General features: G+C 72.4%; 3 protein-coding genes across 3 annotated transcripts; 1 reads left to right on the forward strand and 2 right to left on the reverse strand.

Annotated features, from left to right (window-relative positions):
- Nucleotides 1-1,098: 1,098 nt before the first annotated feature.
- On the reverse strand, nt 1,099-2,927 carry EBP (EBP cholestenol delta-isomerase). Its single transcript, XM_072848969.1, has 5 exons — nt 2,851-2,927; nt 2,301-2,619; nt 1,915-1,951; nt 1,696-1,826; nt 1,099-1,584 (listed from the first exon to the last, which is right to left on the reverse strand). Exons 2-5 carry the CDS (start codon nt 2,590-2,592, stop codon nt 1,376-1,378), a joined length of 669 nt encoding a protein of 222 aa, XP_072705070.1. The 5' UTR covers nt 2,593-2,619; nt 2,851-2,927; the 3' UTR covers nt 1,099-1,375.
- CCDC120 (coiled-coil domain containing 120) lies at nt 2,603-8,239 on the reverse strand. Its single transcript, XM_072848933.1, has 11 exons — nt 8,172-8,239; nt 7,779-7,868; nt 7,379-7,485; nt 6,874-6,981; nt 6,261-6,438; nt 5,987-6,028; nt 5,750-5,909; nt 5,490-5,646; nt 5,101-5,297; nt 3,065-3,210; nt 2,603-2,619 (listed from the first exon to the last, which is right to left on the reverse strand). Exons 1-11 carry the CDS (start codon nt 8,221-8,223, stop codon nt 2,603-2,605), a joined length of 1,254 nt encoding a protein of 417 aa, XP_072705034.1. The 5' UTR covers nt 8,224-8,239.
- Nucleotides 8,240-9,046: 807 nt separating this feature from the next.
- On the forward strand, nt 9,047-14,175 carry LOC140645504 (transcription factor E3-like). Its single transcript, XM_072848934.1, is given in 10 exon segments — nt 9,047-9,169; nt 9,844-9,955; nt 9,958-10,061; nt 10,472-10,657; nt 11,035-11,133; nt 11,728-11,827; nt 12,180-12,236; nt 12,335-12,410; nt 12,554-12,701; nt 13,112-14,175. Coding segments are annotated over 10 exon segments (1,347 nt in total). The 3' UTR covers nt 13,454-14,175.
- Nucleotides 14,176-14,485: the final 310 nt, after the last annotated feature.

The following is a 14,485-nucleotide window of genomic DNA, read 5'->3' on the forward strand; positions in this document are numbered from 1 at the left end:
TTCTTCGGGAGGATCGTCATGGCGGGGCGCGCATGGGGCGGCGCCGGGGGGGACCGGGAAGGCGACCGGGAAGGGGACCGGGGGGGACCCGGAGGCCCCGCCGGACCGCGGCGGCCGCGGGAGGCGCCGGGTGGCGGGGCCGCTGCTGCTACCCGCGGGCCGGGCGGAGCCGGGGGGGCCTCGCCCAGGCCCCCCCGCGGGCGCGGCGGCGAGGCCGGAGCTGTCGGGCCGCGGAGCGCGGGCGGGGGCGCTGCCGCCGCCGGGCCCGTGTCAACATCAACAGCGGCGCCCTCTGACCCCGCCGCCGCGCTTCCGCCTCGCCCGCCGACCGCGCCCCCATTGGCTGGCGGCGCCCTCGCCGCGCCCCCATTGGCCGGCGGCCGGATCGGAAGTCCCGCCCGCGCGGAGGCCGGCAGGGAGGGAGGGCGGGGGAGGGGGCGGGACCGGCGTCGCCCCGGCGACGGCGCGGCTGCCCGCTAATTGGGCGGGGGGCGGGAGCGAGGACGCGGAGGGGGCGGGGCGCGGCCGCGAAGGAGCGCGCGCTGATTGGGGAGAGCGCGGGGAGGCGGGGCCGCCGCGGGAGCGAGCTCTGATTGGGCGGCGGGAGGGAGGGGCGGATCTGAAGGAGGGCACGGGCGCTAACTGGCTGGCTGGGGAGGCGGGAGTTAACGAAGGAGACGGCGCTGATTGGGCAGCGCGTCCGGGCCGCCGAGGGAGCGGACGCTGATTGGGCGGTGGGGGGAAGGCGGGATTTAAGGAGAGAGCAGGCGCTGATTGGCTGTCGCCCGACCGGTCGCCCATCCTTCAACGTGCTGGGCGTGGCCGGAAGCAGTGAGAAGGCGCCTATCCCCCATTGGCCCGAGCCTAACCCCGCCCACCCCCCCTCCCATTGGCCGCCACAGACGACCTAATTTCCCCTTGGCTGAGAAGCTCCCGAGGGCAGAGCCGAGGCCATTAGCCACGCCCTCTCCCGTGACACCACCCCAGCAGTTGTCACTCTCCAGCAGGCCACGCCCCCCGGGGGGCCCAACCGCTCCCCCCCCTCCCAGGGAGACGCAGGCGTTCGGGACCCCCCTGCCCCCAGCACAGACCCACAGCTCCGTGTTCAGCTTCGTTTATTAAAACCCATTGCTCGCTCCCGGTAACGAGGGCCGGCCCCCTCCCCCCCAAGGGGACCCAGGTGTCGGGGCCGCTGTCCCTGAGCTCTTGGGGGGGGGGGTGGGACGACCCCGGCACCAGGATCACCCCGAGGGGACCCAGGCCCCGGGCACACGCCGACTCCACCTCCACCGGACTCGGGGACGCCCCAGTGCCAAATTCACCCTGAGCAGCCCCTCGGAGAGGGGTCTCCTGGCTGGGACCCAGGCATCCGGGCTCAATGGGCCTTGTGGCGGGGGCGGTCGACGGCACGCTGGGCAGCGGCCAGCTGGCGGCAGGCGTCAGCTAGGAGGGCACCGGGCACCAGCACCCACAGCCCGTTCAGCCCCACGAAGTAGCCCCAGAAGTAGAGGGGCCGGGGGTCGCTGTGGCTCCAGCCCGCCCGTGCCTCTGTGGCGAAGTACAGCACGTCCCCATACAGCTGCCCTGTGCGCGGGGAGGGAGATGGCCGTTGGGGAGCGTCGGGCGGCTCCAGGGTCCTGGGCGGCCCCCGTCACCCCCCCTCCTGCCCAGGGCGTACGGGGGTCCCGGGCGTACCGAGGGAGACGAGGAGCTGCAGGACATAGCGGGTCGGGTGGCGCCGCAGGAAGGCGAGGAAGGTGAGGAAGCTGAGGGGGCCCCAGGCCCAGGCTGTCACCGTCTCCATGGCAACCGTGAAGTCATCGCTCCTGGACGGTGGGGGAACAGACGGCGGGCTCAGCCCGGACACCTGGGTCCCTCGGGCACCCCCCTCCCCGCCTGCCTCCCCCAACTCACGTCATGTAGCGGCTGTCGGCTTTGGCGTACTCCTTCCCTGCGAGCAGTGCGGGGTTGGCAGGGGGACCCAGGCGCCCGGGGCAGGCAGGTGCGCCCCCCCCCCAACCCTCAGGGCACCCAGGCATCCTGGGACTCCCAGCCCCACCCCATGATCCTCTGTGGCACCCGGGTGTCCCCTCCCCCCGGTGTCCAGGGAACCCCTTTTTCCCTTCAGGGCTCACTGACGCCCCAGGGGACCCCTCCCCAAAGGGACCAGGTGACCGGACCCTCCCCAGGGAACCCAGACCCCCCCCCCCCCCGACCACCGTTATCCCCCATCCAGGCACCCCCGTCCCCGTCCCCCGCGGGTGCCCCAGCCCCAGCCCCAGCCCCAGCCCGGCGCTCACAGACGTCGGCCAGCAGCCCGGTGTCGGCGGGCAGCTCCCGGTGCCACAGGCTGAAGTAGCCCTCCAGTATCCCATGCACCCCCGCGCACATCAGGAACCAGCCCAGGGCCAGGCGGCGGGCGGGGCTCTGGGCCGCCCCGCCCCTCGCCCCGCCCAGCGTCCAACCCAACGCCAGCAGCCCCGCCCCGGCCGCCGCCACTGCGCCTGCGCACTGCCAGCCTGGACGCGCGCTGGCCACATAGCCCGGCAACGGCAGCGACCGCGGCCAATAGGGATGCGCCGTCGTCGCCATGGCAACGCCGCTACGGTCGCCGCTGCGCTGTGAGGGGGGGAAGGCGGAAGTGGGGTGAGGGAGGGGGACCTGGCCACCTCCAGGCCCCCGCACCGGCCGGGCCCCCCCGCCCTGCACCGGCCCGGCCCGGCCCGGCCCACCCCACCGGAAGGCCACCCCCCACACACGGGACCGCCCACGCCCGCACCGGCCGGGCCCCCGGGTTCCCTCGGTTCCCTCCCCGAACGGAGGGCACCCCCCGTGCGCTGCCGCCCTTACCTCAGCCGCGCCGCGCTGCTCTCCCGCGCGCCGCCAGCGCGCCCCCGCTCCGTGCGCCGCGCCCCCGCCCCCATGGCCAATGGAAGCGCGCTGCCGCCCGGCTAGCCAATGGCGGCGCGCCCCGCCCACCGCCTCCGCCCGCCGATTGGCCGCCTCCGCCGCTGGGCAGATGTGGGGCCAGGGGGCGGGCCTCGCCGTGTGGGCGGGGCCTCACCTGGCGCGGAGCTCCACTTGAGGGTGTGGCTTCGCCGGGGGCAGGCCGTTGCCCTGGAGGCGTGGCCTCGCTCGGGGGGCGTGACCTCGATCGGGAACAGCGCTGCGCCCTGGAGGCGTAGCTCCGCCCGGGGGCGTGGCTTCACCCTGCGGGGCGTGGCTTACACCCATAGAGGGAGGCTCCCCCTCTCTTGTGTAGGAGCCATGGGGGCCCCCCGGATCTATAGGGCTGTACAGCTCTCCCCAGCCATACACGGGCCCTATGCTCCCTCCCAAGGCCGCGTAGGGGCCCTATGGAACCCCCGGGCTGTATATGAGCTGTATGGACCCCCCCAAAATATATACGGGCCACACGGCATCCCCTAAACTGCATCAACCAGCCCTGCAGAGATATATAGGGACCACAGAGATCCCTCCTAGGAACATATAGACAGCTCTAGGGCCGTACAGACATCCCATAGAAACATATAGCTACCATATAACCCCCCCCCCAAACTATGCAAGGAATGTACAGATTTCTCCCAAAAACATACGTGTGCTACATACAGCCCCCTCAGGATGCATAGGTCCCCCCAGAGACATGTAGGGGCCCCTTTTCCCCCCAAGGCATATAGATAGCCCCCAGGGATGTATGGAATACATACAGACCCACCCCCCCGGGGCCATACAGGAGCTATACGGGCGGCGAAGAACCCCAAACCGGCGGTGTTTCCCCCCAAGAAGGAGCCAGGCGAGGCAGTGGCAGCAGCGCCCTGTATTGAACCCGGCTGTGCGGACCCCCCCCGCGCCCCCCTGCCAGACCCCCGCTCCTGAGGGGGGCACGTGATGGGGGCCCCCCGAAACCGGCCGCTCACCAGGAGCAGCCGGGGGGGGCCCGGGTTTGAGGCTCCCCCCAAATTTAGGGACACCCCACCTAAATCTGGGGACCCCTCCCCACACACGGGGGGGGCATGGAAGTGATTCAGGGGGTGTGACCCCTCGGGTTTGGGGGTCACACCAGGGTTCCGGGGGCTGCGGGTCCGTGGTGGGAGGGGGGGCAGCCACGGGGGGGTCCCCCGAGGCTCTGGGGGGGGGGGGAGCGGGGAGAGAAGTGTCCAAAGGAGGAAATAAAGAGCAAATAAAGAAAATAAAAAAGCACAAAAAAATGGGAAAAGAACAGAAAAAAGAGAAAAGAGAAACAGCAATTAGCTCCCCCAAACACGGCCCCCGCCCAGATCTCCCGCTGGCCCTCCCCCCAGAGCCCTGGGGATGGGGACCCCCGCCGGGACCCCCTCAACCTCCCCCAGAATTAAGAAAAGAAAAAGAGAAAAACAAGAGGGCAGGCAGGAGAGACCCCCCCCCCGGAAAGGGCTGGGGATGCTGGGGGCAGGGCCACAGAATGGGGCTTTGGAGGGAAACTGGGGAGGGGATGCCCCTGGGGAGACCCCAAATGTGGGGCTGCTGGGGGGCTGCTGGGGACCCCAAACCGAGGCACTTGGGGGTTCTGGGGGTCTCCCGGGGGTGGGGCTGAAGGGAAGGCTTGGGGGGCACATTTGGAGTGTCTGTGGGGTGTGAGGTGTCCCCAAGCAGCAGCAGTCCCCAATTTGGGGATATTTGGAGGTCCCTGAAGGACGGGGGGGGGGGGGCCTAAACCAGAGCTATTGGTGCCCCCAGATCGGGGCCCTCCTTGTCCTCAAGTTGACGAGGTTTGGGGGTCCGCAATGGACGGCGGGATCCCCAAAAGGGGGGACATTCGGGCTCCCTGACGGGGGACATTCGGTGGTCCCCAGGGGACGGGGCGGGCCCCAACCAGGGATCTCCCTGGGGGAGGGGAGCTTACGTCGCACCCCAAACCGGGGCTTGCCCCCAATGCCCCCCCTAAAAGAGGGGCGCACGGTACCCCCGGGGCGCCCCGTACCTAGGCGCCAGGGCCCCGGCGTAGCTGAGCGAGTGGGGCAGGCCGGGGGGGTCGCGCCGGCGGGGGGCCCAGGCGGGGCCGGGGGGTGGCAGGCGGGGGCCGGGGGACCCGCCGGCGGGGCCCCCGTGTGCCGCAGGTACCAGTCCCGCAGCCCCTCCAGCGCCAGCCACTTCTGGCTGCGGCGCTGCTCGGCCGAGGGGGGGCCCCCCCGGCCCCGGGCGGCCTCGGGGGCATTTTCGGGGGGACCGCCCCAGTCGATCAAGGCCTCCGAGCTGTTGCTGCGGCGGGTGCGGGGGCCGGTGGGGGGGCCGGGCGCCGGGGCCCCCAGCTGCGAGTCCTGGCTGCCCGACCAGGGCCGGGGGGGCAGCCCCGGCGCCTCGGGGCTGGGGGGGGGGGCAACAGGGGGTGAGACGGAGGGGCCCGGGTCCCCCAAAGCCCCCTGCACCCCCCACTGCCCTCCACACGCCTACCCCGCTCCCCACACACCGTGATTGCTCCATGCATCCCCCAAATTGCCCCCAGGACCTACTATTGCCCCCAGCCCCCTCTTCTCACCCCCCCGCCCCCCAAAACGCTCACCAGCAGAGGGGTGCCCGCGGGCGCAGGGGCTGCGGGCCAGGACGGGGGTGGCCGGGACGCTGCGGCCCTCAAAGCTGGAAGCGCTGCGGGGCAGGGTCCGTGCCGGGCTGGGGGCCGCGGCGCCCGTCAGGGGGTGAGGCCCCCCAGGGCGTTTGCGGGGGGACATGGGGGTGGAAAAGGCCCCGAGGGGCCGGGGAGGGGGACACGCACCTGGCAGGGCTGGCGAGGGAGCTGCGGCGGCCGGGTCCCCCACGGGGTGTCAGGGGCCCAGGGTGGCCGGCGGTCAGGGCTGCCCGATCCGGCGCGGGGGGCGAGGGGCGGCCTGCTCCGCTCGGGGGGGGCTTATGGGGGGGCAGCCCCGGCAGAGCCCCTGCGGGGAGACACGGTGTGGGACCCAGGTGGCCGGGCAGAGGCCCCCCCCGGGGGACCCCAGGGTCCGGCACTCACCGTTCTCCAGCGTGGGCAGGTCGCAGAGGGACCCGTTCTCATCTGGGGGGGGGGCCAAAGCGAGGGGAGGGGGGTCAGTGCCGCCAAGGGCCCCCCAAACCTGTCCCCTGCCAGTCTGGGGACCCACCACGGGGCTTCAGCCCCCCCGCAGCCCCTCCGCCCCGGGCCAGGCCCTCCCCAGAAGCCTCCCCCCTCCCCCCGGTGCTCTGGGGATCCCCCGCCCCCCTCCCCCCGGTGCTCCGGGGACCCCCGGGTCCCCCGCCCCGGTGCTCACCGTGCGCGGCGACACCGAGCTGGGCGCGGAGCTGCCGGAGCCGCTGGGCCGCCTCGGCCTGCAGGCGCTGCCGGCGGCGACGCTGCTCGGGGGGCAGCCCCGGGGCGGTCGCCAGGCGCCGGGCGGCCTCCACCACCTGCAGCTGCACCGCCACCTCCCGCCGAGCCGCCCGCGCCGCCTGCGGGAGCCGGGACCGGGCACGGCGGGGCCGGGGGGAACCCCCGTACGGAGGGCGAAGGGCACCAGGCGGGGTACGGGGGCCGCGAGGGGACAAAGAGGGGTACGGGGGCCGCCGTGGGACAGAAGGCTACGGGGGCCGCCATAGGGGGAACGGGGGCCGCCATAGGGGCACGGGGGCCGCCATGGGACCCCCCGGGGGCGGCCATAGGGGCACGGGGGCCGCCATAGCGGCACGGGGGCCGCCATGGGACCCCCCGGGGGCGGCCATAGGGGCACGGGGGCCGCCATGGGACCCCCCCGGGAGCCGCCATGGGGGTCAGGAGGGACTGGGACAGGGACACCGCGGGGGGAGGGGAAGGACATTTTTGGCCTCCCTCCACCCGCCCAGACCCTCATTCCGACCCCCCGACCCCCCCCATTCTCCCCTGCCTACCTCAGGGAGGGGCCCCCGGGGGGGACCCCCGGCCCGGCGGCGCGGGGGGGCCTGGGGCCTCTCGCCGGGCTCCAGGGGGTACTCGGGGGGCAGCTTCCCCGTCAGCTCCTGCACACAGTGGGGGCGATGGGGTGCCAAGGGGGCTGGGGGGGGGAGCTCCAGGAGGGGAGGGGGCTTTGGGGGCCAGGGAGCTTGGGGAGGGCTGGGGGGGGGGGCTATGGCAGCTCTGGGGAGGGCTGGGGGTCCCAGGAGGGGCGGGGGGGGGCACAGGGGTCCATGGGTGTCCCGGGGGGCTGTGGGGATCCCGGGGGCTTTGGAGGGGTTCGGGGGGCCCGGGGAGGCTGGGGCGGGGTGGGGGGTCCCAGGGGCTGGGGGTGTGCTGAGGGTGGGGGGAACCCCGGGGTCAGAGGTGAGGGGTGACTCAGGGTGTCCTGTGGGTGGGGGACCCCGGGGGGTGGGTGGAAGAGGGGTGGGGGTCAGAGGTCAGGGGTCAGGGGTGACTCACGGCCTCCTGCAGGCAGAGGCGCCGCAGCTCCCGCAGGCGCAGCCCCAGGGCCTGGCGCAGCCCCCGCTGCCGCTCCCGCAGCTCCTGCAGCCGCCCCGCGGGCACCCCTGCGCCGGGCAGAGGTCAGGGGGCAGAGATCAGGGGCAGAGGTGGGGGGGCACCAGGGACAGAGGTTGGAGACACCGGGGCTCACCAGGGGGCAGAGGTCAGGGCACCGCAGGTCACCAAGGGGCAGGGGCACCAGGAGGTAGAGGTCAGGGGGCAGCGGAGACAGAGGTCGGGGGCACCAGGGGGTCGGGGGACAGAAGTCAGGAGCGCAGCGGGGTGGGGGGAGACACCGTGGGGTCGGAGGGCACGAGGGGACACGGCAGGGCAGGGTAGAGGTCAGGGGCCATCGTACCTGCAGGGCTGTAGGTGCCCGGGGGGATGATGTGGCCCCTCACCTCCATTTCGGGGCGGGCGCGGGGCCGGCGGCCATCGGCTCCGGGCGCTGTGGGGAGCCGTGAACCCGGGCGTGGGCCCCTTGGGGGGGACCCAGCCGCCCCGTGCCCCCCACCGCCGAGGAGCCGGGGACCCAGGCGGCCGGGCAGGGGTCGGGGGCGGGGGGCCAGGGCCCGGTCCCCCCCTCACCTCCTGCCCGGCCCCACTTCCCGGCTCTTCCTCCCGCTTCCGCCTGCCCGGCCCCTCCCCTGGGGACACGGGTGTCCCCTCCCCCCCACGCCCCCACCCCCGCCAAAGGGACCCGGGCCGGGGTCCCCACCCCAGAGGGACCCAGGCGCCTGGGGGTCCCCACCCGTGCAGAGGGACCCAGGCGTCCGGGCCCAGCTCAGTCCCCCAGGCCCCATGGTGGGTGTGGGGCAGGCCAAGGCTCGGAGGCCTGGGTCCCCCTCAAGGGGCTCCAGCCCCCCAGAGCCACCCAAGCCCCCTGTTTCCCATAGTCCCCCGGGGCAGCCCTCTCCCCCCCTTACCTTAACCCGGCGGGTGCTGCTCCAGGGGGGTGGCGTGGCCGGGGGGGGCTCCCGCCACCCACACGGCTGGGTGGGCCCCAGGTGTCCGGCTGGGGGTCAGCCCCGCGCCCCCCAGGGGACCCCGGCCTCCGGGCAGCCCCTCTTCCCCCCCGCCAGCTCCGGGGGGGCCCAGGCCTCTGGGCGTGGGGAGGGGGGGGTCTCGGTCCCTCCGAAGGGACCCGGGTGTCCGGGCAGGGGAGCGCAGGCCTTCCCGGGGACCCAGGCGTCAGGGCGGGTGTCGGGGTCCCCCTGCTTCCCCCCGCTGTGATGTCACTTCCTGCCAGCTCCCCCTCCCCCCATCGCCCAGCGCTTCCTGCCTCAGCCCCACAGCCCCTGCTCGGGGCACCGGGACCCCCCAGGACCCCCCCCCAGCCCCATAGGGACTCCCCGAGACCCCTCGGGCTCCGTAGTGGCCCCCAGCCCCCCCGCGCAGCCCCACGCCGGCCCCCAGCCCCACGGCCCTCGCGAGGCCTGGGGAAGCCACAGCCCCACAGCAATTCACAGCCACCCCCCTACCCCATAGCCCCCCTCAGCCCCATAGGGCCCCCCCTAACCCCACAGCAGCTCCCTGAGCCCCATATTCCGCCCCCCCAGCCCTGTAGGACCCCCCCCGGCCCCATAGGGAGCCCCTGAGTGACACCGTGGGGCGCGGGGGGCGGTGATGTCCCGTGGGGCGGCCGAGGGGCCCCTGCGCCCCGGCCCTCCCCAGCGCCGCCCCCGGGCGCCCCACGGTCTATGTTCTGCTGGAGGGGCCCCGCGCCCCGGACACCCTCCGGCTGCCCAGGTGAGGTGGGGCTGGGGGGGGCCCATAGCCCCGGGGGTGCCCTGGCCCTGCCCCACGGTGGGGCTGGGGTGGGGGGCGGGGCGGGAGGGGTCTGGGAGGGGGCTGAGGGATGGGAGGGGATGGGGAGTTGCTGGGGGGGCACTTGTTGAGGGGTGGAGGCAGCGTCTGGGGGTTCCGGGAGGGATCTGGGGGGGATGCAGGAGGCATGGAAGGGATTTTGGGGGTCCCGAGGGGTTGGGGGATCTGGGGGATACCGGGAGGGAGTGGGGTGCTGTGGGAGGTGCGGGAGGGGTCCCAGGGGGAGCTGTGGGCTAGGGGGAACTGGGGGGGCTGGGGGCCGGTGGGGGGATGTGGGGGATCTGGGGTGGCTGGGGGGTCTGGGGGCTGTGGGGCCGGTGGGAGCCGATCCCCTCCCCTGGGGCAGCCTGAGCTCGGTGCTGCCCGAGTCGGGGATCGTGGCTGACATCGAGTGGGAGCCGCCTGGCGGGGGGACCCCTGGGGACACCCCCAGTGACCCCCCCGGGGACCCACCCGGAGACGCCCCCGGGACCCCCGCAGACACCCCCGGCACCTTCTACTGCCTGAAGAGTCAGCCCCTGCCCCACAGGTACCTGTGATCCCCCAGCCGCCCCGGCCCCTCGGCCCCCCGCTGCCATTAACCCCCTGCTCTGCAGCTCGGGGCCGGCCCCCGGTGGCCATGGCGGCCCCCCGCCGCCCCCTCCTCCCGGGTGCTGCTGCGGCAGCAGCTGATGCGGGCGCAGGCGCAGGAGCAGGAGCAGAGGGAGAGGAGGGGCCCCCCGGCCCTTCCCCAGCCCCCGGCCCCTCGCCCGCCATCGCCGTCGGTGTCCCCCCGCCCCGGGCTCCCCCCCACGTGCCCCCCGAGGTGCTCAAGGTGAGACCCTGCGGAAAAGGAGGGGGGGGAGGGGGGCGTGACGGGGCGCTGGAGGACCTCGGGGGGCTGGTGTGTGCTGGGAAATGGGGACCCCCATGGGGGGGCTGGGGGGGGGACAAGGAGGGTATGGGGGCCCCAGGGCAGGGGGATATGGGGGCTCCGGGGCAGGAGGGGATATGGGGGACCTCGGGGCAGGGGGATGTGGGTGGGCCCAGGGCAGGAGGAGATATGGGGGCTTGGGAGGCTATGGGAGGGCTATGGGGGCTTGGGGTGGGGGGCTGGGGGTGCAGGGAGGATATGGGGGCCCCGGGGCAGGGGGATTCGGGGGCAGCATGCTGGGCATGGAGGGGTTCTGGGGCTCAGGGAAGGGGGGGCTGGGGCCCCTCGGCCCTCACCCCCCCGCCCCCCAGGTGCAGACCCACCTGGAGAACCCCACGCGCTACCACCTGCGGGCGGCCCAGCGGCAGCAGGTCCGGCAGTACCTCACCTCCGCCCTGGGCCGGGGTCCCCCTAGCCCCCCGGGGCCGCCCCCGGCCCGCCCCGCCCCCCACAGCCCCCTCGCCCTGCTCCACATCGGCCCCGGCTCTGAGAAGGAGGTGAGGGGCGGGGGAGCGGCCCCGGCGGGGGGGGATGGGGCGAGGGCGGGGGAGGCTGCGATGTCACGCGGGGGGGGCCGTGATGCAACACGAGAGCAACGTGATGTCACCCCTGCAGAACGGGGTGCGGCACTGGGGGGGTGTGAGGCGGCATGGGGGCGGCGAGGCAATGCTATGATGTCATACGGAGCCACCTGGCACCAGGCGGGTGGCAGTGACGTGATGCCTGGGGGTGGTGACATGATACGGGGGGGGGCAGTGATGCGATGCCTGGGTGCGGTGATGCCACATCGGAGGCGTGAACATCACCCCTACGGGTCTGAGGTGATCCTGGGCAGCCGGGATGGGTATTTGTGGTTTTCTCCACTCCGTTGCAGATCGATGACGTCATCGATGAGATCATCAGCCTGGAATCCAGCTATGACGAGCTGCTCAGCTTTGGGCCGGCCGAGGGCGGTCTCCAGCTCCCAAACACGGTGCGCCGCCCCTTTAAGGGCCTCGGGGGCGGGGACTACCACAAGCAACGCCCCTTTCACTTGCGGGGGGGGGGGGGGGCGTGGCATGTACGAGCTCCGCCCAACATACCTCATTGGCTGTAACCGTGGTGTGGGGTGGCCTAGGCAGAGCCCGGCTGGGGGGCGTGGCTTGCCGTAGCCCCACCCATTGGAGCTGTGGGGGGCGTGGCCTCCATGGAAGGCAGTAGGGTTTGCCTGAGGCCTTGTTGCCGTGTAAGGGCAGAGGTGGTGCTGGGTGGGTGGGGCCTGGGTGGTGGGCATGGCCTTTTGTGCATGTGGGCGTGGCCTTACTCTCCCAGTTTGGTCGAGGGAGGGTGGGACCTGCTCGGGGGGTGTGACCAAAGTGGGCGGAACTTGGGGGTGGGTGGGCGTGGTTAAGCACAAGGGGTGTGGCCTCAGCACCTGTGGGCGGGGCCTGCTCACCCCCCAGCCTGGCCAAAGCAGGGGCTGGACCCACTGGGGGGAAGGCGCGGGTTGGGCTGGGTGGGTGTGGCCAGGGCTGGCTGGGTGTGGTCTATGGGGGCGTGGTCATGCTGACCCCACCCCCACCAACAGCTGCCTGCCCCCGGGCCCCTCCTGGAGGTGTTCAGCCCCCCCCAGGGGGGCAGCAGCTCCTGCCCCGCCGAGCTGCCCCGCGTCAAGGCTGAGCTCTCGGGTAGGGGGGGCCCTGGGGGGCTGGGAGGGCCTGGGGGTGTCCCTATGGGGCCGGGAAGGGGCCCAAGGGGTCCTATGGGGTGCGGGGAGGCTCCTTGAGGGGGATCTTTATGTTGCTGGAAGAGGTCTGGGAGGGTCGCTATGCTGGGGAGGGGTCCCACGTGTTTCCATGGGGTATAGGAGGATCCTGGGGATCACTGTGAGGCTGGGGGGAGGGCTATGGGGCAGAAGGGGTTCCAGGAGGTCCCCCTGGGGAGTCCCTATGGGGCAGGGACGGTCAAGGGGGTTCCTGTGGGGAGAGAAGGGTTGGAGTCCCACCCTGGGTAGGTTGGTGATTGTTCTCCCGCCCGCAGAAACGGAGGCGAAGGCATTGCTGAAGGAGCGTCAGAAGAAGGACAACCACAACCTGAGTGAGCTGGGGAGCGAAAGAGGGGGGCCGGAGGGGCCTGTGGTTCCGGGGAGGGGGGGGGGGCACTGTGGGGCTGACGTGTTCCCCCTCCCCCCGCAGTCGAGCGACGCCGACGGTTCAACATCAATGACCGCATCAAGGAACTAGGGACCCTCATCCCCAAATCCAGCGACCCGTGAGTGGGGGATGCCGCTCCCCACGGGATCCTCGTGTCCGGGTGGGCGCTGGGGACCCCATGGCAGGTCCTGGGAGGGACCCTGGCGTCCAGGGGTCCCTGTGGTGCACGCCAGTGGAACCCAGGTGTCCCAATGCCGGCAGGGAGATGCGCTGGAACAAGGGCACCATCCTGAAGGCCTCAGTGGATTACATCCGCAAGCTGCAGAAGGAGACGCAGCGCTCCCGTGAGCTCGAGCTGCACCAGCAGCGCCTGGAGCAGGCGAACCGCAGCCTCCAGCTCCGTGTCCAGGTCCAGGGGAGCTGGGGGGCGGGGGTGGGGGGCCCTGCGGGGCTGCGGAGGTGGTTTATGGGGCTAGGAAGGGCGGAATTGGGAGTCTGGGGGGCTGGAGAGGAGCTGGGAGGCACTGTGGGGCTGGGACAGGGGGCTATGGGGTCAGAGGGGGGCGGACTGGGGGTTTTGGGGACTTTATGGGGCTGGGATGGGTAGAAGTGGGGGGCTACAGAGGAGCTATAGAGGAGCTATGGGGGCATTATGGGGTTGTCAGTTGCCTGGAGGGGTGCCCATGGGGTCAGGGGGAGCAGAACCGGGGAATGGGGGCATTACTGTGAGGCTGGTTGGGCTGAGCTGGGGTCTGGGGGGATCTATGGGAGTGGGGGTATACTGGGGCCCATGGGTTGCTGACCCCCCCGTCTCCCCAGGAGCTGGAGCTGCAGGCGCAGCTGCACGGACTCCCCCTGAGCCCTCCGGCAGCACCAGCGGCCGAGGGGGGGTGTGAGGAGGCCCCCGGGGGCCCCCCCTTCCCCCCAGGGGGTCCCCCCACTCCCCAGTGCCTCCTGGACCTGGCGCTAGCCGATGACCTGCCCCCAGGGCTGGGCCTGCCCCTGGGCCTGGGGGGGCCTGAGGGGAGCTTGGATGACATCCTGATGGACGACGGTGGGGGACTGTCACCCCTCGGCCCCCCCGGCGCCCTCCTCGCCTCCCCCGGGCCCTCCCGCGCCTCCAGCCCCCGCAGCAGCCTCAGCATGGAGGATGACTCCTGAGTACTGCCCGCGCCACCCCTCTAAGGACCCTCGGGCGTGGCCCTTTTAAGGACCCTCCCCACCGCATGGCCCTTTTAAGGACCCCCATGCACCCTTTAAAGCCCCCCCATGCCTGTTGCTGGTGGGCCCTACACGGTGCCATTTTAAGGCTCTTAAAACTGGCAAGCCCTTTCTTAAAGATGGCACTGACCTTTTAAGATGTGGTCCCTGTATTGCCCTTTTAAGGTGCCCAGTTAGTGGACCCACTGAAAGGCCCTCGCTGGGCATGGCCCTTTTTGGGGCCGTCCCACCGTGTGGCTCTTTTAAGGCGCTGGCGTGGGCCCCACTTAGGTGTGGCCCTTTAAAGGTCGATACCTGGGGTGGCCCTTTTAAGGTTTCTCTTCAGCCCCGCCCTTTCAGGAGGTAGCCCCGCCCCAGGAGAAAGCCACGCCCCCTCAGGGAAGCCCTGTCCCCGCCCCATGGAGAGGCTCCTCCCCCGGCTGGCCCCGCCCCTTCCCGGCTCTCCCCCAACCAGCGGGCTCCTGGGGGCTGGGCCCTCAGGCACGAAGCCCCGCCTCCCCTGCTATCACTCACACGTGCCCCGCCCACCGCACTAACCAACCCTTCTCGGTCACGCCCTCTTTTGGAGGCCCCGCCCACCGGCCCCACTTAAAGGGGCCGCTCCCCCGCCCTCATTTTGTACGGAAACCGTCGCGTGGGAAATAAACGTTTGTTAACGAGGAGCCGCTCGGTGCTGGGGGGCGGGGCCGGGGCCTATAGAGCGGGGGGGCTTATAGCAGTTCTATAGGACTTGCAGCACCCGGGGGGGACCCTCTAGATTCGACAGAACCAGGGGAGTCTTTGTAGGGTCTGTAGCACCCAGGGGGGCCTATGGGGCCTATAGAGCTGTAGGGGTCGCTGTGGGGCCTGCAGCACCCGGGGGGGCCCTATGGACTCTAGTGTGTGTGTGTGGGGACAGTCCATGAGCCCCATAGCACGTGGGGGGGGGGAGGGCGGGGGGGCTGTATGGGCCTTATGGTGCCCTGGGGGCCC

This window comes from Ciconia boyciana, chromosome 34 (genome assembly GCF_034638445.1).
Source record: "Ciconia boyciana chromosome 34, ASM3463844v1, whole genome shotgun sequence".
Classification (NCBI taxonomy): domain Eukaryota; kingdom Metazoa; phylum Chordata; class Aves; order Ciconiiformes; family Ciconiidae; genus Ciconia; species Ciconia boyciana.

Coding starts and splice junctions, on each gene's coding strand:
- EBP (XM_072848969.1), bottom strand. CDS start 2,592: ATGGCGACGACGGCGCATCCCTATTGGCCGCGGTCGCTGCCGTTGCCG. Junction 1,952..2,300: donor CGGGCTGCTGGCCGACGTCT/GTGAGCGCCGGG, acceptor CACTGCTCGCAG/GGAAGGAGTACGCCAAAGCC. Junction 1,585..1,695: donor GCAGCTCCTCGTCTCCCTCG/GTACGCCCGGGA, acceptor CCCCGCGCACAG/GGCAGCTGTATGGGGACGTG.
- CCDC120 (XM_072848933.1), bottom strand. CDS start 8,223: ATGGGGCCTGGGGGACTGAGCTGGGCCCGGACGCCTGGGTCCCTCTGC. Junction 5,910..5,986: donor CCTGCCCACGCTGGAGAACG/GTGAGTGCCGGA, acceptor GTCTCCCCGCAG/GGGCTCTGCCGGGGCTGCCC. Junction 5,298..5,489: donor AGAGGGGGCTGGGGGCAATA/GTAGGTCCTGGG, acceptor TCGGGCAGCCAG/GACTCGCAGCTGGGGGCCCC.